Below are 22955 nucleotides of genomic sequence, written 5' to 3' on the forward strand. Positions count from 1 at the left end.
TTTGCTTTATTTTCCCCCATGTTCTCCAGGTCCCACTTTTCCAATTTTATATCATACGGTTCGCTTCAAATGTTATATGCTGTTTCAAATCCCTTTTGGGAGCCACGGTGGACGTGGCACACAAGAGATACCTCTGGAACGTTAACAACGTCTTTTTATATTTAACATGGAATTCCCCGCACTCGGCACAGAACCCAAAACATACACAGGCACCAAACATATGCTGGCTGAATTGATAAGGCAAATCACTCTTAAATAAAAACTGCCTCCGTTATCAGGTGGTTTCATGAGACACTCCCCCCTCCCACCCGGTGTGGCGGGGCCCACACAGGGCGCCCAGGCTTGGGGAGTGGGCTTCTGAGGAAGCTCGCACGCCGCAGGGCTCAGCGGTCTCCACCGCAGACCTGAGCAGACACACTCCCAACTTCCACCTGCTTCAGATACAGCACGGAACCGTGGGCTTGGACGTCTGGGGAGAAGGGACGAGCGATCTCTGGAGGTGGCAGCGGGCCCGGCTCTCTCTAAACCACATCAACAGTCCCCTCCCCGGCAGTCCTGATGTGGGGACTCACGCCTTGAGAACACTCAGCAAGCGTGTGGGGGTCACTTCTGCCAGTGCACAGCACCCGGGGCATTGCCTAAGGAGGGGGCCTCTGGGCCTTCTTTGAAACAAAATCTTAAAAAAAAAAAAAAGTTTCAAAAGTAGCCACTCAACTAAACAAAAAAAATTTTTTTTTAACTTGTAAAAATAAACAAAGGCACACAAGATGTGATGCTTTGTGGATAAAAACCCGGTGCCAGGCTCCGTGTAACTTGGAGGAAGACAGGTCAGGCAGTGGCTGTTTTTTTCCCTTGGGTTCCACTAGGCTAACCTTTTTGGGTTTTGGTCTGGAACTCCTCTGGTGGGGGGGGGTGGTAAGACAGTCAGGAAGGCGGCAAAAGGGACTCTCGCTTCCCAGAATCAGTGAAAATAATGGTGCCCCATTGTCAGACAAGGACCAGAAACAACACAATATACAAGACGCTCTCTCAATCTCACAGAAGCTTCCTGAAGCCCAGGAGGACTCTTCCTGTTTCAGGGAGGGCAGGGGGGCTGCCCTGAGGTTACAGTCACACAGGGGGTGGGGTGGGGGCATACAGACCTGACCCAGAGGCCCTGCCCCACCCAAGCACAGCCAGAAGCATGACTGTGTAATTTACATGGCAGTCATGTATCTCTGGTTCTCTCCCAACACTGCAGGGCGGGGCAGGCTACCAGTGGGGCACTCTCAGCAACACACACCATCTCCACTGCGGGAGTGCGAACCCTCTCCAGGGCTTTCCATGCTCCAATGTGGGAGCCTCGCAGGCCAGACTCCTGGTCTTACCCCCACCCCCAGCCCATCACTTGGCATGCCCTGGGAGTGGTCCCTCCTAATCCTATTTTGATTAATCCTGTTTCCTTCCTGCAGCCTTCCTTAAAGCAGAAAGACTCTGGTGGGCCTCCTCCTAGTCTTAGGCATATTCCCAATAAGCCGCCCAAATTCACAGTGTCTCATGGCAGCACAACATACGCCAAGATGACCTCTGAAGGCGGGAGTCCCTTCTGCCCAGGTGGTCACCACCAAGGGCATGGCCCTGCTCCCGGGGCAAAGTGTGCCTGGCCCGACACGCACTGAGGGGGAAGTGGGTCCAAGCAGAGGGTCCACTTCCTCTCAGAGGCCACGCCAGTTCTCGCCATCTCAGGGTGACTCAGCAAGACGCCCCCCCCCCCCACCCCATACAGCTGGGTGCTGTTACAAAGCTACAGAGGATAGTTAGAAGCTGTAACAAGGTGACACAGAACTAAACTGGTGGGTGTGAAGATGCTTATTCCTGGGTTTGGGAGCCGTTATCTAATCTCACCTCACTTGACAGAGGAGGCAGTGGGGGCCCAGAGACGTTTAGTGACTGGCCTAAAAGCTGCACAGCAGGTAACACATTTTAGGACTAGAACTTCAGGTTTTCTGTCTCCCTCTCACAGCTTTGCTCCGTTTACCATAGAGTGATCATGGGTACCACTATGAAGAAAGGGCTCACACAAGCCTTCTCTGGGCGCACACATTTCCCTGGTGTGCTAAGTGCACAGGAAAATGAGACCAGGGCCTCGAGGCACGCTTTAGAAGTCTGAGCACTGCTATTTCAAACGTTTAATGAAACCTACTAGACCCTGAGCAAAATTCATTTTAAGTTAACCTTAGTAATTTTAATTACATTCCCACAGAATCAAATTAACTCTTCACTTGTTACAAGTGTGTGCATCCCCAGTGTTTCAAGGTGGGGTGGGGGTGGGAGGTGGCTACTAGTAAAGTCGTGAGGGAGGGGACAGGAAGGGATGCAGGTTTCTGATCACAGCGACCTGAATGTAAACCCTGGCTCTGGCCCCAGGGAATTGTGGTTTCCTACAATGAGGCCGGCATCTCGTGGGGGTGACAGAAATGAGACGAGCTGCCCAAGTTCCCAGCACCTACAGGCCCTTCGTGAATGGGAGCCCTGATGTGCACACAGACCTCTCTCCCCTGGTGCCCACCCAGGAGACCCACTGCTTGGGAAGGGACATCAAGCACCAGCCTCACTCGAGCTCACAGTCAGGGAGGTCACGGGACAGGGCACACCGCTCATGGCGGGGCCCCTGGGGTTCAGGCTGGAAGGGAGGATGACTGAGGTCTTCAGGGGTGAAGGGGCGTGCGGGCGCGTAGCCGAGAGAACAGGATGGTCTGGCAGGTGGTCGATCCCTGCTGGCTCCCCGGGGCTCCTGGCCCCTTCCCATTAGCCAGCATCGCCTCTACGTGACACACCCTGCCATGTCTGCAACACTGAACAGAAACCTATTTGTTTATGCGTCTTTCTCTCCGTTAGACTGGCGCATCTCAAGAACTCCCGTGGACTGAGACTTCTGGGCGGATTCTAAGGTGGCCCAGGACCCCGGACAAGCCCCCTGTGCTGAGTGTGTGCTGGGACCAAGGACCAGGATGGGAGAGCCGCTCCCTTAATTAGGTTATAACTGACGACAAAGGCAATGATCTGTCTCCTGATGGTATTCCCTGATGGCAGCAGACGCTCCTGTCAGCCTTGAAGAAGCCACCAGCCGGGTCTATAGCCGCAAGAGAATGCATTCTATCAAGAATCAGTGTGAGCTTGGAAGAGGGCCCGAAGTGCAGATGAGACCCCAGCCCTGGTCAACACCTTGCCTGCAGCCATGTGAGACCCCAAGCAGAAGATCCAACTCAATCATGTCAAGGGCTCCTGGCTCATGCAAGCTGAGAGGTAATAACTGTGTACTGTTTTTGACTGCTGAGTTTGGGGCGGCTTGTTACACAGCAGTAGATCACTGATACAGCAGCCTGCTACACAGAGCCTGAATGTGGAGAAGCTCGACACCTCTGGTTAGGACTTAACCAGACAGACCTGACTCTCAACAGGGACAGTCAAAGTCCAGGCTGAGAAACCAGCAAGGAGGTCAGAGGAAGCTCCAGGGGTAGACGGGCACTGAAGAAGAGGTTCTGAAAGGAGATGGGAAGCAGGGTCTGCAGACCGAGGACACACCTCACCCTGACTCATCCGGGACGGGGGGAGAGAAGGTTACACGGAGATCGGGGTCCTCTGGGGATTTCCGAAACAGGGAGAGGAGCAAGGGAAAGGCGGGTGCACGGGAGTTCACGGTTTCCCACTGAAACCAGGTAAAACGGAGAAGACAAAATCCTGCTGCTCTGGCCCAAATGTTTGCTTGGGCAAGCAAGAGAAGAAATTAAAGGAACACTAATGATGATTTTCATGTGATTGACTTGGAAACGCTGGATTTAAAAAAAAAAAAGGCAGCAAAACATTCACTCCTGATCCACCGTCTGGAAACAACACAACCCTATTCCCTCCCGGGGCCCTGCCTGGCACACAACCACTTGGGTCTCCTGCCAGACCGAGGCAGCTCCCAGGATGGCGAGGGAGCCAGGGGCTGCTGTGGCGGAGCCATCTGCTCGCCGGTTCCCACAGTCTGAACAGCGCAGCTTCCCAAAGGGGACTGCCGGGGGCCGGCAGCAGGCTGCACGGAGAGAGGGAAGGGGAGAGGGGGCGCGAGGGCTCGGTGTCCCTCAGCTTCCCTCTGGGCGGGCGGTGAGCGGCTCCCCAGACACCCCCCAGGCCTTCGGAGAAACCGACTGGGTGACAGTCAAGATTCTGCGAAAGGTGCGCTCCTATTTCCATCGTTCGGGGACGTCACCGTAAACAATGGTGTAAACAATACAGGCTGGTCCCTGGTCACAGGGCATCCATGGGGACGGCCCTCCCAGCCCCCACGCAGTGGGCCCGGTGCCTGCAGGGAGTCAGACCCTCTACTGCTGGGCCGTGAAACTAACACTGATAGAACACCATTCTCTGAAGATTGATCATAGCCACTGTCCTCCACACCCATCATGGACCTGGCTCTAGGCGAGGAGCTCCGTACAAACTACTGGTCAACCCTGAAAGACTGGCGCTTTATCTGTTTTACCGGTGGAAGAACAGAGACCTACAGAGACACAGTAATTCCTAGAGGCATGTGGGCACCTCTACACTAGTGCAGGAGCCAGACTCTGAACCCTGTTATCTTTCCTCGAAATGTCTTTCTTGTACATGAATGCAATTTACTGCAGAATCAAAACTAAGTTTTTATGTTTAAACTTCCTGACGTGCTATGTGCAGGCGGAGAACTAAGATCCTGTCCCTAAGGGAAGCCCCAGCAGTTAGGGACAAGACAAAAACACAGGTACTTGCCAGGGAAGGCAGGTGCAGTACCTGCTGAGGAGAGGGAAGCCACAGAGGTTTGCGGGGGAGCACGCTGAGCTGGCCGTGAGGGCTGCGGCCAACTGGAAAAGAAACTGGCTTAGAGAAGGAGCCTGGACAGGGAGCAGCGGTAGAACTGAAAAATGGCACGTCTGTGCAAGGAAGGGCCAGCGATGAGGCTGAAGGCAGAAAAGGCTGTGTGGACCAGGAGGAAGAAGCTGGGGGTGGGTCCAGACTGCCAGCCCTCTGACAGCTGGATGATAAACTGAGGTCCAAGGATGGGCTGATGGGCCGCGCCTCAGCAAACCGGGGGAGGTACAGGGACCTGACCATGGTGCTCCCAGCGGGGGGAGGGGGTGGGGAAGAGGGCAGGGTGAGAAAGATCTGACCCACGAATTCAGCAATTCACTGGCTACACGTTGGGTCCAAGACCACTTCTTGGGGGACCTGCAAGATGAAGCTGTCAATTAAGGGTACACAGGCAGACAAAGGGGCGAGGGAACAGGACAACCCTGCAGGTCCCAGTTTCTCTCCCACCCCAGCACCCTTTAGAAACCAAATCAGGTCAGATTAACTTCAGGATGAATGTGAAGCAAAGAGAGATCTCCTCTCACCAACTCTCCTCCCCCTAGAGAGCAAAGAATGACCAGCCATTCCACACATTTTTTCTCGAGGAGAAGCTCAGAGAGAAGAGGTCTGGAAACACAAATCCCCACGCAGATGCCAATGAGTTGCAGTCACGCCTCTTATACGGGGACCTCAGCACTTCTCTCATTCGGCACAGAGGGCTAGACAGCAGGACTTTGTCCTCTGCCTGAAATGAGGTCTCAACGTCCAGGTGAGTGAAGAGTGGAAGAAAGGGGAGGCTGTGAGGACGGGATCAGAGCCCAGGTCACCCCCAGCCTGGGTCTCCCAGGACTCACGATGGCCTTGGGGACTCGCTGAGAGCAGTAAAGAGGAACTCACGGGGGTCACCAGGGTGATCTGACCTCCCGGGAGGCATCGCCACAAGTCAGCACGAGTCCTGGGTTCCAGCCCTGATGCTGCCTCTAACCACCTGGGCGACCTCAGTAAGTCCGCATGCCTGTACCTGCAACACCCGTGTCCAACTGAATCACTAAACTGTTCCCCGGAAAGGCGGAGTCCTATGACAAACTCTAGTGTTACGGACAATGGAGGCCCCACTTGGAATGCAACCTGCGACCTGAGGGATGGAGGGTGGGAATACCTGCTCCTCCTGGGGTTGCTGTGAGGATGAGATGTGGCCCTGCAGAGAGGTGCCTTTACTTCCCTCTGAATGGCCCTCTTCAGCTCCAAACGGTGCAAAGAAAGGGGCCTTTTATTGGCCAGCAGCACATACACGTTTTCCTATCACTGCTGGCTGTAAGTTCTTTATTAATGGAAACAATTCAAAGCGCTATGTTGTCAGCACCGGAAGGGCAAGTAAAAAAACGAAATAGTTCTTTTCCCCAAAGATCATCTAAGTGCCATCTCCTGGGGAAGAGCCCTGGAAGAAAGGGTCTAGCATGAGGAGGAGAAGAGAGTCCAAGTCCAGGGAAGGACTGGAGACAAGCTGGGGGTGCAGCGCGCGCCGCAGGCCCTCTGCCCCGACCTCCCTCCCCCAAAAGTCTCCGGAGCATACCTCCACTCCCCTCCCGGCCTCCACCGGCTGATCCACAACACGGCCCGTGACTGCCCCCACTTGGGAATCTGGTTGATTCCAGCCTTCGAGACTCGAAGTGACCAGAACCCCCAGTTTGAAGAAGGAAATGTGTCACAGCGACTGGTCCTCCCTCCAGCGTAATGTGAAAACGAGGACCTGGCCATTGTACTAAGACAATTAGTTTCTATACGTGTGAGTTTTAGAAAAAAGGGTGCCTCCTTCCCTCAAACACACAGGAAACTTCACAGACAGGCGAGGCGGAGCTCCACCACTGCTGTGTGTGCATTTAACCAGGACGACAGCCTGCTCTCAGCAATGAATGGCTGACCCCAGTTTCTCAACACATATTTCCTCTTCCAGTTAATTCTCCTCCCCTTCCCAAGATGAAACAGACAATAATAATAATAAAAGAACAGTATCCTTGAAATTCTGTGTAGTTTCTTCCCTTTTTTAAATCTAGCTGTTTACTTTTTTAAACTCTTAAGAGCCAGAGTTTAAGACTAGATCACTGGAACAGAAGAATGCATTATATAATAGAGTACTAAAGCTTCTGCAAGCCAACAAAACACCTACTTTTTGGCAAAGAAAAACAACCATACTTTTGGTGTCTCCTTGGGAATACAGCAACTGAGGACTACAAGCTTGAGAAACTTCTCAACAGGCGCCTGCACACACGCACATGCACACGCGCAAACACGCACATGCGTGCACGCACACACACACATCCTGAATCAATAAACTGAAAGGTTGAATGTCTGTTTCGAATCAGCAATGTACTTACCTCAAAAGGAATACCCTCCCAAAAGCAGGATGGAAACGTGAGAACACATGAGAATGATTACTTTCTTTAAAGCAGAGGTAAAACCTGGAAAGAAGTTTGTAAAGATACTCATCATGGCAAAGCCAGGGTGGTGGAATACTGGCAATTCTTCTTCTTCTCTGAATGTTACATAATTATCAAAGCTGTTTACAGTTAAATGTCTGGATCATCTGTAAAGCCCTCCTCCTACTGAAAAGCTGCTGTAGTCTTTCTCCAGGGTTCTCCCTTTTAGAAAGGCACAAGAGTATTTCTTACCTGCTTGGAAAAAAGACTCCAGGGTGAAAACGGTGAAAACACGAAGCCTGCTTACCTGTGGGTTATCTTGCGATCTTCATCGCTGCCGGCCTCCAACTGCAGAGAAAGGAAGAGAATGTCACAGCCCAGACCCCGCTATCAACGAGCCTCGGACACAAGGCTCACATTTTCTGCTCTGGTGTCTGCAAAAGGTACAGATGTCCAGGAAACCTGGCTCCTTCCAAACACCGCACCCTTCCTGGACCAGTCCTGCTCTGCTGCTCCCCTGAAGAATTCCCACGGAGGAATGTTCAGGGTTCCTGATGTTTTCCAGCCTGCCTTCCAAGGCACTGCAGATGGGTGCCTGCTAACACAGTGTTCCTAGCCAGCCCAGGTACTCCACACACTCGTTCCACCCTGAGCTCTCCCTTTTCCAGTGCTGCTTTGGAGCTCATCCAGTTTTTCTTTCTTTTAAATTTTATTTATTTATTTGGACACACAGGCATGTGGGATTTTAGTTCCCCAACCAGGAATCGCACCCGTGTCCTCTGCATTGGAAGCGCAGAGTCTTTAACCTCTGGATTACTGGGGAAGTCCCCTGCTTTTTTTTTTTTTAGGGGAAGGGGGTGATGTTTTAAGAGGCTCTGTTTCCTTCTTCAGTCTAAGCAATAGCTGAGTGATCAACACCATTTTTTTTTTTATAACTCTTACGGTTTACTCTTACTAGCTTTCAAATACAACATACAGCAGTGTTAATTTTATTTATCATGTGGTATACTGTGTCTGTAGTACTTATTTATGTTGTAATTGGAAGTTTATGTATTTTGATTGCCTTTATCCATTTCCCCCTCATCTCAATCCCCACCCTCTGGTAATCACAAATGATCAACACCATTTTAAGCCACAACACAAGTTTAAAAAACAACCACCAACACCACCATTCCAGGCAAGTCTTTCTTAATAGAAGGTAGCCAGGATCAGGCTGTCAGTGGGTCTTAAAGCTTTTGGTAGGTTCTCAAAAAGGCTTTCATGTTTAATATAAAACTTTCTAGGCTCTTAGTGTATTTCCAGACATGAAAGAAAGGGATATTTAACATCTTCTAAAAGTTACAAGACCAGCAGGGTTAAAGGCTCCAAAAGTAACCATGATTTAAGCCCCAACTATAATTTTTCTTTTCTTTTTCTTTCAAGGAGAAAACTCATATGAGAAGAAAACACACACCCCAACAACTTTCCACCATTGGGAGTTGGCATGTTTAGTATGTTACACAGAAGGGCCCATTGAATGGGAAAGAGAGAAACCTGGAAAGCAGCGATGGCTGGGCTAGATGCAAGGTTGACTGAGGACAGAAACCAGACAGAAGCTGACGGTGGTGGGAAAAGGATACAGAGGTCATGTGTGGAGGGCTCCGGGCAGCCACAGACACACACCACAGGTGGCAGTTTCACCAATGAATATGACACAAGGTCCTGGAATCCCCACGCTGTAATAAGATCATGTACGTATTGCACTAGGCAGAGGCAGAGAGCATCAGTTCATTCTCACACTCCCCACCCCATGCTGAAGGAGAAGTGGAAACACCAGAGACGGCTCCGTTGACCACAGGGCCACCAGCTTCAGCCCCGAGGTGAAATATACACGAAACAACTCACACAACCACAGGAACAAATTCAGAAGAGACTGCTGGGTCTGACCGAGTCATTCTCAACTGGGGACCACTGCTCTTGGCAGGGGATGCCAGGCAAGGCCAGAGTCTTTTTTGGGAGGACGTTAGTGGCATCTAGTGGGTAGCAGTCCGAGTGCTGCTACATCCGCCGCAACACACAAGATGGGCCCCCTGCAACACAGGGTTTTCTGGCCCCAACGTTGGCAACGCTGAGGTTGAAAAACCCTGATCCGATACTCCCCTCCCCAAAAGAACTGGAGATCCACCCGTGAAAATTAGTCACCTTGACTGTTGGTCAAAACTCACAATTCCTGAAAGCTACTGCTTTATCTATTCTTGGGCACTCTGCCTGTTCTCACAAAAGAATGAGACAAGGTTCATGATATAAATGAGATAAAGATGGAGGCGAAAGGAACAAAACCAAAAAGAGGGAAGCACTGCTCTGCGGGTTGGGCTTGACTTCCCTTGGTTCCCATGCCGGGCAGGAGGACCACGGGCTGGGGAAGGAAAGAAGTGACCTGAGCGTGTCTGACTCAACGAAGGATGCGCATTTTGGGGAGTAAGGAAGTGATGGGGTGGGATGCAGATGTCGAAATCACTTAATTCTCGCTCCCTGAGGGTCTCAGGACAAAAGGCAATGCAAGGTCAATTACTCCAGAGAAGGAAGCTACCTATGCCAAGGAACACACGTTGAGAGGGAAGCTGGACCTCTCGGATGAGCTGAGGCTCAGAGAGGGGAAGTAACTGGAAGAAGGTCAGACCAGAGGCAGAGATGGCACACATGCTGCCCTCTCCCTTCCTTCCTGCATCTTCATGCCTCACCCCACCTGGAAGATGCCTCACCTTCTGGGGAACATTCCAGTCTCTGCTGGCTCCTGGAGCCACTAACGCTGCTGATTTACTCAAGGTGAGGAAGAGCTGTCTGAGTTTTATTCTTATTTTGGAGGTCACTGGCACCTGGTGAAAATAATGCTTTCTATATAATAATTTTAAATATGCTCAGTGGAAACAACCCCAAGGTCCAACACAATGCGCATCCATACAATAGAATATTACTCAGCCATAAAAAGGAATGAGGTCCTGACTCACGCTGCAACATGGACGAGCCCTGAAAACATGAGGCTGAGTGAAACAGAACTGACACAAAAGGCCACACAGTGTATGATTCCACTTACATGAAATGCCCAGAATAGGCCAAATTCGTAGAAACAGAGAGAACATTAGTGGTTGCCTCCAGTTTGGTGAGAGCAGGGCAGGGGTGGGTGGGAAGGAGGCTGTGGGTGATGGCTAAGGGCTGTGAGGTTTCTTTTGGGGGTGATGAAAACGTTCTGGAATCTGTGGTGATGGCTGGTCAACCTTGGGCATGTACTAAAAACCACTGAATTGTACACTTTAAAATGTCAGATTTATGGCATGTGAATTCTATCTCGGTTAAAAAAAATTAAAAAAAATTTTACATGTGGTAACTTCCCTGGTGGTCCAGTGTTTAAGAATCTGCCTTCCAATGCAGGGGAGGCGGGTTCGATCCCTGGTTAGGGAACTACATGCCTCTGGGCAGCAAAGACCCAACACAGTCAAAAAAAAAACTTTTTTTTTTTAAACGTGTTTAGAGCAGAAGTAGACTAGATGCAAAGTAACACAGGGAAGGTGGGGTTTAGAATCAGAGGCCTAGCCTTGACAGGCTTTCCTGATAGCTCAGTTGGTAAAGAATCTGCCTGCAATGCAGGAGACCCCGGTTCAGTTCCTGGTTCAGGATGATCCACTGGAGAAGGGATAGGCTACCCATGCCAGTATTTGTGGGCTTCCTTGGTGGCTCAGATGGTACAGAATGTGAGAGACCTGGGTTCGATCCCTGGGTTGGGAAGATCCACTGGAGAAGGGATAGGCTACCCACCACTCCAGTATTCTGGCTTGGAGAATTCCATGGACTGTACAACCCATGGGGTTGCAAAGAGTCAGATGCGACTGAGCGACTTTCACTTTCACTTCACTTTCAGGCTTGACAGGCTGTCCAAATAACCTCTTCCCGAAGCTGAATTCTTCACCCGTTGTTTTTGAGAAGGGACCATGAAATTAAGTGCAGAGGAGTACTTTGTAAACTGCAAGATAGCAGTAGTAGAAATGATGTAGGGGAACATATGTCTGTGGGGAAGCGAGAAGCTGTCGCACTCAGTTCCCAGCTGCAGGCCACTGGCTGCCGTGCAGAGCAGGGACTGTTAGAACCTTCTGTCTACAGGCAAGATAACTCATGAACGGCCTTTCCTCAAGAGGGCCAGGGCTGTGAGGTTCAACCGTGCAGCCAGGTTGAGAAATGTTGCTGCCAGTCCCAATGAAACAGGCTGAAGAGCTGCCCACCAGGAGCCGGCCGGACAGGCAGGGCTGTTACACCCCAAACAGGTCCTCTTCTCTCACAGACACACACAAACGTTACCAGTGATATCAGTCAACTTCCCCCAGGGAGAAGGGGCCTGAATTGCCCAGATGCTGGCGGGGTCACTTCCTGGGCCTGCAGGGCCCTCCCCCAGCAGCCTCCTCTCCCTTCTGTATAAACAGTTCCCATCTCCTCCTCCAGCTGCGGTGTCTGTGGGTCAACGCTCAGCCTGGCCACGAATGTTGAGTTTAGACCCGAGGCCCTAACTAGCTCTCCTGCTCGGAAGCCGGAGGCCCAGCCGAGCTTGGCCCAGCCCAGCTGTACGCTCGGAGGACGAATTCCCCAGTGACTCCGGGGCAAGAAGCCAGCCTGGGTCACACGCAGACCCACAGAAACCCGCACCGCGCAGAGAGGCACATTCAGCTCCCCAAAGCACCGGGGCGATCACAGGAACGCCAGAATCAGCCTCGGCCACACAGCCAGCTGCACACACACACCCAGCCTCGGGCGATATCAGGGACAGGAAGAACCCAGATTCAGCCGCGCGCAAAGACCTAAGGCACCGTCACCCAGCACCCTGAGGTCGCTGTCGCACAGTGACACGGGACCGCCACTCACACCCACAGCCAGAACTCCAGGGGCGTGCACCAGGGGGAACAATTTCACACCTTCACAGGGCTTCTCCCCCCCAGCACTACACACACACAGCCCCCAGGGGACAGGCCGGAATCACACACAGGAAGCGGCAGGCGCAGAATACACACAGCCGGGCACACAGGGTCCGGAATCCCAGAACCGGCATCTCACGCAGTTTACCCAATCAGGAGTTCCAGTCTCAAGACAAGCACCCTGCACAGTCAGCCCCGACGGGGCGAGGGGGCAGCGTCACTCATTAACAGGCACCCCCCAGAAGGGGGCCACCCTTACACACAGTCACCCCGCCATGGGGGTCACACACACTGTCTCATGCACAGCCACCCCCCACCCAGGAGTCACACACACAGTCAACCCTAGACGGGAGTCACGCTTACACACAGTCACCCCCCACGGGGGGGGTCACACACACCGTCTCATGCACAGTCACCCCCAAACAGGGGTCTCACACACACACACAGAGTCAACCCCAGACGGGGGTACACAGTCACCCCAGTCCGGCTACCCAGGAGGGGTTCGTCCAGCGGGGTCCCCGCAGGACCGAGGACCCCTCGAAGCTGTCTCGGCGCAGCCCCCGGCGCCCCGCGCCCTGCACTCGCGGCCCAGGCCTCGCGCGGCGGCTGCTCGGCCCGGCCGGGGCCGCAAGCCCGGAGCTCACCTCGCTGTTGCTGGCGGAGGAGGAGGCGGCGCTGGGCGTGGGCGAGCGCTGCAGGGTCACCAGGGCCATGGCTGCGATGCGGTACGGCGCGCGGGGGCCGCTGAGGCCTCTGGCTAAAGCCGCCGCCGCCGCCGCCCGGGCCGGGCCCGGGGCGCTCCAGGAGCCGCGCGCGGGCGGCCGCGCCGAGCCGGGCCGGGCCCGCCCCTCCCCGTCGGCGTCCGCCGCCGCCCCCGCCCCCCGCGCCGGCGCGCGCCGGGCCGGAGCGCGGGCGGGGGGCGTGGCCCACGCGGGGCGCGCGTGCGCGTGCGCGGCGCGGGAGCCCTGAGGGGCGGTGGGAGGCACAGGCCAGCCAGTCACGTTCCGCGCGCGCACCTGACGCGCGCGCCTGACGCGCCAGCTTGCGAAGCGGGGGCGCGCCCGACTTCGAGCAAGCGCTCCCCACGAGGCCCAGCCCCTGTGCAGGCCGGGAAACTGAGGTTCCGTGACCGCGCAGCTTGGAATGCGCGGAGCAAGCAGGCATAGAGACAGAAAATAAAAACCTGCTCGTCCCTGCGCCTTGAACCTCGAGGAGCAGTCTGCGTAAATTCGTTTATTCATTCATTCATTTATGAAATATTTATTGAGCACTTATTAAGTGCCCCGCATGGAGTATTCGACAGTGAACAACACAGAACTGACCAGCACTAGGGGATTTCAGTTCAGCTCAGTTCAGTTCAGTCGCTCAGTCGTGTCCGACTCTTTGCGACCCCATGAATCTCAGCACGCCAGGCCTCCCTGTCCATCACCAACTCCAGGAGTTTACCCAAAACCGTGTCCATCGAGTCGGTGATGCCATCCAACCATCTCATCCTCTGTCGTCCCCTTCTCCTCCCGCCCCCAATCCTACCCAGCATTAGGGTCTTTTCCAATGAATCAACCCTTCGCATGAGGTGGCCAAAGTATTGGAGTTTCAGCTTCAACATCAGTCCTTCCAATGAACACCCAGGACTGCTCTCCTTTAGGATGGACTGGTTTGATCTCCTTGCAGTCCAAGGGACTCTCAAGAGTCTTCTCCAACACCACAGTTCAAAAGCATCAATTCTTCAGCGCTCAGCTTTCTTCACCGTCCAACTCTCACATCCATACATGACCACTGGAAAAACCATAGCCTTGACTAGACGGACCTTCGTTGGCAAAGTAATGTCTCTGCTTTTAAATATGCTATCTAGGTTGGTCATAACCTTCCTTCCAAGGAGTAAGCGCCTTTTAATTTCATGGCTGCAATCACCCTCAGCAGTGATTTTGGAGCCCAAAAAAGTAAAGTCTGACACTGTTTCCACTGTTTCCCCGTCTATTTCCCATGAACTGATGGGACCAGACGCCATGATCTTAGTTTTCTGAACGTTGAGCTTTAAGCCAACTTTTTCACTCTCCTCTTTCACTTTCATCAAGAGGCTCTTTAGTTCTTCACTTTCTGCCATAAGGGTGGTGTCATCTGCATATCTGAGGTTATTGATATTTCTCCCGGCAATCTTGATTCCAGCTTGTGTTTCTTCCAGCCCAGCGTTTCTCATGATGTACCCTGCATATAAGTTAAATAAGCAGGGTGACAATATACAGCCTTGACATACTCCTTCTTCTATTTGGAACCAGTCTGTTGTTCCATGTCCAGCTCTAACTGTTGCTTCCTGACCTGCATACAGGTTTCTCAAGAGACAGGTCAGATGGTCTGGTATTCCCATCGCTTTCAGAATTTTCCACAGTTTATTGTGATCCACACAGTCAAAGGCTTTGGCATAGTCAATAAAGCAGAAATAGATGTTTTTCTGGAACTCTCTTGCTTTTTCAGTGATCCAGCGGATGTTGGCAGTTTGATCTCTGGTTCCTCTGCCTTTTCTAAAACCAGCTTGAACATCTGGAAGTTCACGGTTCACGTATTGCTGAAGCCTGGCTTGGAGAATTTTGAGCATTACTTTACTAGCGTGTGAGATGAGTGCAATTGTGCGGTAGTTCGAGCATTCTTTGGCATTGCCTTTCTTTGGGGTTGGGATGAAAACCAACCTTTTCCAGTCCTGTGGCCACTGCTGAGTTTTCCAAATTTGCTGGCGTATCGAGTGCAGCACTTTCACAGCATCACCTTTGAGGATTTGAAATAGCTCAACTGGAATTCCATCACCTCCACTAGCTTTGTTCGTAGTGATGCTTTCTAAGGCCCACTTGACTTCACATTCCAGGATGTCTGGCTCTAGGTGAGTGATCACACCATCGTGATTATCTGGGTCGTGAAGATCTTTTTTGTACAGTTCTTCTGTGTATTCTTGCCACCTCTTCTTAATATCTTCTGCTTCTGTTAGGTCCATACCATTTCTGACCTTTATCGAGCCCATCTTTGCATGAAATGTTCCCTTGGTATCTCTAATTTTCCTAGGGGATTTGATGAGAGTCAGTTAAATCGATAGGAACTTATTTGGCCCATCTTTTTATATGAATTCTTACCATGTGTCCAGAAACCCAGCTAACTCCTTGGGAAGTTAGGTAGGGCCTCTCCAAAAAGGGGGCATTTGCTCTCAGACCTGACAAATGAGCAGGATTAACGGGTGAGGGTGAGAGTTGACTGCTGGGCGTGATCTCCAGGGGAGAGCCTGCACAGAGGCCGGAAACTGAAAGGAGATTTCCATCAGCCACCTGGAGCCTAGGGATGGGGAAGAGGGAGTCAGGTTGCTCTCTGGAAAGCTCTGGCTAAGGCTTGGAGAATGGACTGTGGGACAGAGGCGTGCAGGGAGGCCAGGGATGGGCTGCTATTGTTGTCCTGGGGGGAGGTGACCAGTATGGGGCTGGGAGAGAGAGACATGGAGGAAGATACTAAAAGGGTGGCTTAACTTGGCGTCAGTTTCACCCAAATCCCCTACTTCTCATCTTTCACCCAGCCCATGCACGCATGCACGCATCTGCAGATTTACCGGTCCAGTCCTTGTCCCATGCATCTCACTGCCAAACCAGCAACACAGGCAGCCTGGGCGATACTCCTGCTCTTTCCCCTAGATCCAAGGGCTGGGACCTCCTCCACATTCCCTCAGTATCATTCTTCTCAGCAGGGTTTGTGGCGGGGGATGGGGGGAGGTGGTTTGGACTATTTTTTTTTTTAATGTGAGATCTTAGTTTGCCCACCAGGGATGAACCCGTGCCCCCTGCAGTGGAAGAAGGGAGTCTTAACAACTGGACTGCCAAGGAAGTCCCCCTCCCCTCTCTCCACTTTATTTATTTTCTTTTTTAATTTGTGTGAATATTTTTGAATGTCTTGGCAGATGGGGAGAGCTGTTGGTGGTTCTGGCGTTTAGAGGGCAGGAACTGGAAATGCTAAAAGTGCTGAAAGTCCTGCAGTTCACTGGACAGTGCCCTCCACTCTTCTCAGCTCCCAGGAAGAATTGCTCCATTCCCACAGGACTCCTGTGTGGGTGAAAGCACCTTTCACAATTATCTGACTCCATTTGACATATCAACACAAAGTATTTTTCACTGAGTTTTCAGAAATGCAACTATGTTTAAACAGAGGGCAGAATATACTTTGTTTTGTTTGAGAGCTTTGTCGGGAGCTGTTCATCATGTGGAAAACAGAGTTTATAGAGGGAAACATCACTCCTAATATTGGAGAAGTTGACCCAACACACTGGCATCTTGGCAGACAAACTGCTCTGTTTATTTAGCACCTATTTTTTAAATGTCAAGCATGAGACAAAATTATGGGCAGTATTCAGTTGACTAATGACTATCTTACTTCTCAATTCTGAACACATTCATTTGAAAACAGACACACGTGGGACTTCCCTGGCAGTCCAGTGTTTAAGACCCCGAGCTTCCACTTCAGAGGGCACGAGTTTGATCCCTCGTGATTGAACTAGGATCCCACATGCCATGTGGCCTAGATAAATAAATAAATAAATAATTTTAAAAACCCAGACACTTCAACACAACATTGTAAATTGACTATACTTCAAAAAAAGAAAGAGAAAAAAAAAGACAGACATACTGCTGAGACTTCCCTATGTCCTCCAGGGATGTTATTTCATCATAATGAATTTTCCTTATATGTTAGGGCTTTATCAGTCAGTCCAGTCACTCAGTCATGTCCAACTCTTTGCAACTCCATGGACTGTGGCACACCAGCCTTCCCTGTCCATCACCAATGCCCAGAGCCTGCTCAGATGTAAGCTTTTATATATAGAATCGGTAAACAACAAAGTCCTACTGTGTAGCATAGATAACTATATTCTGTATCCTATGATAAACCATAATGGAAAAGAATATTTTAAAACAGAATGTATATATGTGTGTGTGTGTTTGTACTCTGCCAGGTCTGACTCTTTGAGACCCCATGGACTGTAGCCCACCAGTCTTCTCTGTCTATGGAATTTTCCAAGAATACTGGTGTGGGTTGCCTTTTCCTACTCCAGGGGATCTTCCTGACCCAGGAATTAAATCCTGAGTCTCTTGCATCTCCTGCATTGGCAAACGGTTTCTTTACCACTGTGCCACCTGTGAGGCCCATACATGTATATGTGTGTGTGTGTGTATAACTGAATCACTTTGTTGTACAGCAGAAATTAACACAACATCGTAAATCAACTATATACTTCAATTGAAATAAAAAAATAAAACTAAACCCTAATCTTTCTACCCTGGCCTTGCTTACCTCTCTACCCACACCCACTGGTCCAGAGACCATCCCCACCCTTTCTCACTTCCTCTTACAGCTGAGGGGCCCTCTTCCCTCCCACATTAACTCCTGCCAGACACCACCTCCAAAATTCCCTCACTGCTCCCTAGACTGGACTCAGCATTTTCCCAGGATTTCACATCTCTCCCCCCACCTACCCCCAGGCACACAGCAAACTGTCTCAACATTGTCACAACTGTCTCTCTTGTCACATGGTTTCTAAGAAAAACCTCAGGAGCTGGGCTGGGACCAGGGTGAGAACACAAAATGTAAAGGGGCAACCAAAACAACAACAACAAAAATTCAACCAAGAGAAAGCCTATATATATTTTTTCTTTTTTCCCACCTTTTTTGACTACACTGCATAGCTTGTGGGATTTTAGTTTCCCGACCAGGGATTGAACCCCGGCCCTTGGCAGTGAAAGCACAAGTCCTAACCACTGGACTACCAGGGAATACCAGAGAAAGATTATAGTTTCAGGAATCAAACGGTATGCCAAAAATCTTCAGTGAACAAAATATCAACATTTTGAATGGGATGTGTACTATGTTACTGGGCTTTCCCGTTGCCTCAGCCTCCAATACGGCACTTTCACTGATCCTGTCTTCATCTGACCCTGTCTGTATTTAAAATTTTGATCATTCTAAATGGAAACAAAAATTTTTTTGGTCATTCTAAACACTTCCGTGAAAACCCAGCTGTAAAAAGACCTGTGGGCTTGCCTTGTGGCCTGTAAGGAGATGGGGCAGGAAGAAAAGAAGTGAGAGCTCCCTGGTCTAGGCTTCAAGGAACCCTAGGAATGGAGGAGGGGAACCTGGTGGAAGACCCAGCTCCAAAGTTTCCTTGCATCCAGTAGAGTCTTTTCCACTCAGTATCATAATTATTTTTTTCATCATACTGTATTTAATTATCATGGTCCTTGTAGTCTCAGTTTTGCAACTATTAAAAACAGCCAGTTAATGAATTATTTGCTGTCTGCTAGGTAGTAGGCAAAGTGATTTGCAAACGTGTTAGGGACAGGGGTTTTTTTATGTGAATGTCCCCCATGATAGCCCCCAGGGCCACCTCCTCCAGGAAGCCTTCCCTGACCTGAGGCCAGATTAGGTACCCCTTATCAAGGCTCCTGCAGCCCCTCTGCTTTGTCCTGGCTTGAACCTCTTTGTTTATTTCTCGTCACATTGTTGTGGTTCTCCTTTCATGGCTGAGGAAGCTGAGGCACAGAATGGTTTAGTCGCACGCCCACGGTCACAGAGCTAGGGCGTGGTGAAGCCTGTTACTTGGACACTTGTTTTTCTACTTTAGAACTCAGACAAGAGACAGAGGTTCTTCCCGGATAGCCTAGGAGGGGAGAAGGGAAGAGAACACTACAGATAATTCCATTTTCAGAGCAACTGATTTGCAATTCACAAGTATTAAATAACAAAGCTCTGGGAGACTGAATCATGGTTCCCCAAAGATGTCCATGTGCACCTGTAATGTGTTACCTGATATGGTAAGAAAGACTTTGCAGCTGTGATTAAGTTAAGGGTGTTGACGTAGGGAGATTATCCTGAGTTATCTGAGTGGGCCTGATACAAACCAAAGGTCTTTATAAGAAGGAGGAAGAAGGATCAGAGTGAGAAGTAGGAGATGTGACAACACAAGAGGTTGGGGTGATGTGAGGAAGGCCATGAGCCGAGGGATGCAGGTGGCTGCTAGAAGCAGAAAAAGGCAAAGGAGTGAATTCCCTCCTCATCATCTCCGGAAAGAACACAGACTTGCCATCATCTTAATTTTAGACTTCTGACCTCTTGTTGTTGTTCAGTCACTAAGTTGTGTCCAACTCTGCAACCCCACGGACTGCATCACACCAGGCTTCCCTGTCCTTCACCATCTCCTGGAGCTTGCTCAAACTTATGTCCATTGAGTCGGTGATGCTATCTAACCATTTCTTCCTCTGTTGCCTGCTTCTCCTTTTGCCTTTAATCTTTCCCATCATCAGGGTCTTTTCCAATGAGTCGGCTCTTTACATCAGGTGTCCAAAGTATTGGAGCTTCAGCTTCAGCATCAGCCCTTCCAGTGAATATTCAGGGTTGGTTTTCTTTAGGATTGACTGGTTTGATCTCCTTACAGTCCTCTAGAAATACAAGAAAATAAATTCCTGTTGTTTTAAGCCACTGAGTTTCTAGTAATTGGTTGTAGGCGCTATAGAAAATGAATATAAAACAATACACACATACTGTATTAAAAAGAAACAACAGATCCCAAATGGAATCACTTGTGCTGTTGACTTCTTTAAAAAAATGCACAACATAAGAGTTGTGAGTTACATTTTATTTGGAGCAAAATGAGGACTATTCAGCCCAAGAGACAGCATCTCAGATAGTTCTGAGAACTATTCCCAAGAGGTAGGAGGAACGGTCAGTACATATGTGATTTTGGTGAAGGGGAAGTACGTGCAATCAAGCACACAATTTTTTGCAGAAGGTTTCTGCTAGTCATGAGGAGCAGTCATCACCATGAAGGATTTCAGTGCTTTTCTAGGTATGAGGAGATGCAAGAACTGGGCTCATAAAATCAGCTCCTGTAAAGATCTATCTAAAGACCTGTTCTGTCAGGTTTTCCCAGAGCACATAGGGTCTCATTTCTGCTCTCCACCCTGAACTCCTTTCAAGGGATGTTGAAAGTCAGCAGCTGTTACAGCACATGATATAATCCTTATAGAGGTAGCAAGTCCTAATAGCAAATGCCAAATTGTAGTTGACCAGGCTAAACCCCACATCAGCAAACTAAGACTTAATATCTAACCTAATTGCAGTTACAACGTCCTCCAGGAACGTAGTCTTAACCGGTCACTCTGGAATTTTCTGGTCAGTACCAATGAGGTAATCTGCCACACAGCCCCCTCTGTCTCTCATAGGTAGGTTTCCTAAGCCTGAAACAATTCATTCTTTTCCCCTTTCTGCTATAAAAGGCTTCCTTTTTGTCCAGCTCCTCAGAGCGCCTTTCTTCTTGTTGGATGGCATTCTACCCATTTGTGAATCATTCATCAATCATTCAATTAAGTCAATTCGATCTTAAAAATTTACTCAGTTAAAATTGTGTTATTTAACAGCTATAAAAAACTATTAGAATGTCATAATACAATATGTTGCACCCAATTCTTGGGCACTATATCATTTTTACATTCACTCAATTCATTGGACAAGAATTTATGGAGTGCCTATGCAACCCACCCCAAGTATTCTTGCCTGGGAAATTCCATGGACAGAGGAACCTGGTGGTCTATGGTCCATGGGGTTGCAAAGAGCTGGACATGACTGAGCATGCGTGCATGCTCCGCTGAGCACCAGTCTGGAAATTTGGGGTCCATCAGGGAACAAGCTGAGTCACTGTCCTTGGTGGTGTCCAATCAGGTGGGAGATATAGCCAAACAGCATGTAGTTAAATAGATGTGCCATAACACATGTTAACACATGCATATAATATATGACTATTTAAATACATCATTTTTAAATGAATAAAGTTCTTAGAACATGATGTGTACAGATGAGTGTCAAATAAATAAAATATGATATCAAGTAGTAAAAAAGAGTTTGAGAGAAGAACTGCCCTGGTGGTCCAGTAGTTAAGACGTCATCTTACGATGCAGGGGATGTGGGTTCAATCCCTGGTCAGGGAGTTAAGATCCCACAACTCTCACTGCCAAAAAGCAAAACATAAAACAGAAGCAATACTGTAACAAGTTCTATAAAGACTTTAAAAATTGTCCACATCAAAAAAACCTGATAAGAAAGAAAGGGCTGGAGAGAGAAACAGAGCAATCTGGGGGACATGATGATGGAGGCGGCTGTTTAAGTGGTCAGGGAAACCTCTGGACAGGGTGACATTTGAGCAGAGGAATCACTCTGTGATTTCCCCCAGTTTGTCTGTCATACAAGAGCTGTTAAAACTTTTGGGGGCAGCAGCATGGATGGATTTAAGAGATTATCAAGCTTTGTATGACAGACAAATTTTTACATCCTGGGACTTTCCTGGTGGTCTAGTGGCTAAGACTCCGCACCCCCAATGCAGGGGGCCCCAGGGGTTGATCCATGGTCCAGGAGCTAGATCCCATATGCCACAACTAAAACCTGATGCAGCCAAACAAACAAATAAATAAACACTAAGACCAAACTCCATGAAAAAAATTGTTATATCCACATACAATGGCAACCTGTGTAAAATGGATTCTCCTGGTCTACAGTCCTATGGAAGGGTGTTCAGGATATGCCATATTGATAACAGAACAGAAGTCAAAAAAGCCCCATAACCCAGATGTATTTATGTTAACATTTGGGGACATTCATCCAAAATGTTAATGGCCCATATTCTTGGTGGTGGGATTAGTGGTGGCAAGTAACTAGTACTTTCTTCTCTCTACCATCAGCATTATACACAATTATAGAGGTTATGATGATGCTAATACTTAGAAAAGTTCTAATAAAACTAATTTCATCTGAGAGAGTGTGTGTGGATGTGTGAGGTTAACTGGCTATTCTGTAACTTCACCTGGCCCCCCACAGAGTTCAACCTCCTTCAGAGAACTCTCCTGGCCAAGGATCCTTTTGTCCTGGCCTGACTGTATTTCAGAGCTGCTAGAAGGCCATGTTGTTATCAGCGAGCCAATGGGTCAGAAGAATCTGATCCAGCTCCAGCCAAATAGACAGAAATGGCTTTCAAAGGTCCTTTAGAAGCCTCCTGGATTCTCCTATCAGTATGATCAGTGAACTTTGGACTTCAGAGTAGTTTCTCAATGTCCTTGTGATCAGCAGACCAAGTAAGCCCTATACCCCTGCAGGAAGAAGGGCGAATCCCTCCTGCTCTCTAGGCCTCAGTTTACCCAACCATAAAATGGGCAGATTCAACCAGCTCAGTGTCTCTCAACACTTTTTTCTTTTTTTAAAAAACAAAACTCATACTCCCTTCTGATAAAGACAAAAATCTCACATCCTTTCTAGGGGATATAGTAAATACTGAATTTGCTTTTTGCCCACAGCCCAGGACTCTGAAGACATGGAGAGCCTCCCACGCTGGGGTGGGGGAGCCCTGGGTGCCTGGGGCCTTTCTCAACTCTCAGTAAAGCTCTCCAGGGTGGTGGCTGCGTGTTCCAGCTCTGGATACAGACTGCCTGGGTGAGAGTCACTGGACAAAATACAGGGTGCCCTCTATTTTTTTTTTCCCATGGCAGATTTTCTGGTACAGACAGGAAAGAAAGAAAGTGAAGTCGCTCAGTCGTGTCCAACTCTTTGCGACCCCATGAACTGTAGCCTAGCGGGCTCCTCCGTCCATGGAATTTTCCAGGCAAGAGTACTGGAGTGGGTTGCCATTTCATTCTCCAGGGGATCTTCCCAACCTAATGATTGAACCTGGGTCTCCCGCATTGCAGGCAGACACTTT

General features: G+C 49.6%; 1 protein-coding gene across 1 annotated transcript in view; it reads right to left on the bottom strand.

Annotated features, from left to right (window-relative positions):
• Window positions 1-13043, bottom strand: part of SSH1 (slingshot protein phosphatase 1) — a 55995-nt gene extending 42952 nt beyond the window's left edge. The window contains exons 1-2 of the mRNA XM_081543007.1: window positions 12844-13043; window positions 7570-7610 (exon numbers count right to left, since the gene is read on the bottom strand). Coding sequence (XP_081399133.1) covers window positions 7570-7610; window positions 12844-12912 — 110 coding nt within the window. The 5' untranslated portion in view covers window positions 12913-13043. The remainder of the gene's footprint in view (window positions 1-7569; window positions 7611-12843) is intronic.
• Window positions 13044-22955: the final 9912 nt, after the last annotated feature.

The sequence above is a fragment of the Giraffa tippelskirchi genome, chromosome 11, assembly GCF_054371585.1.
Source record: "Giraffa tippelskirchi isolate mGirTip1 chromosome 11, T2T-mGirTip1v1.2.pri, whole genome shotgun sequence".
NCBI lineage: Eukaryota > Metazoa > Chordata > Mammalia > Artiodactyla > Giraffidae > Giraffa > Giraffa tippelskirchi.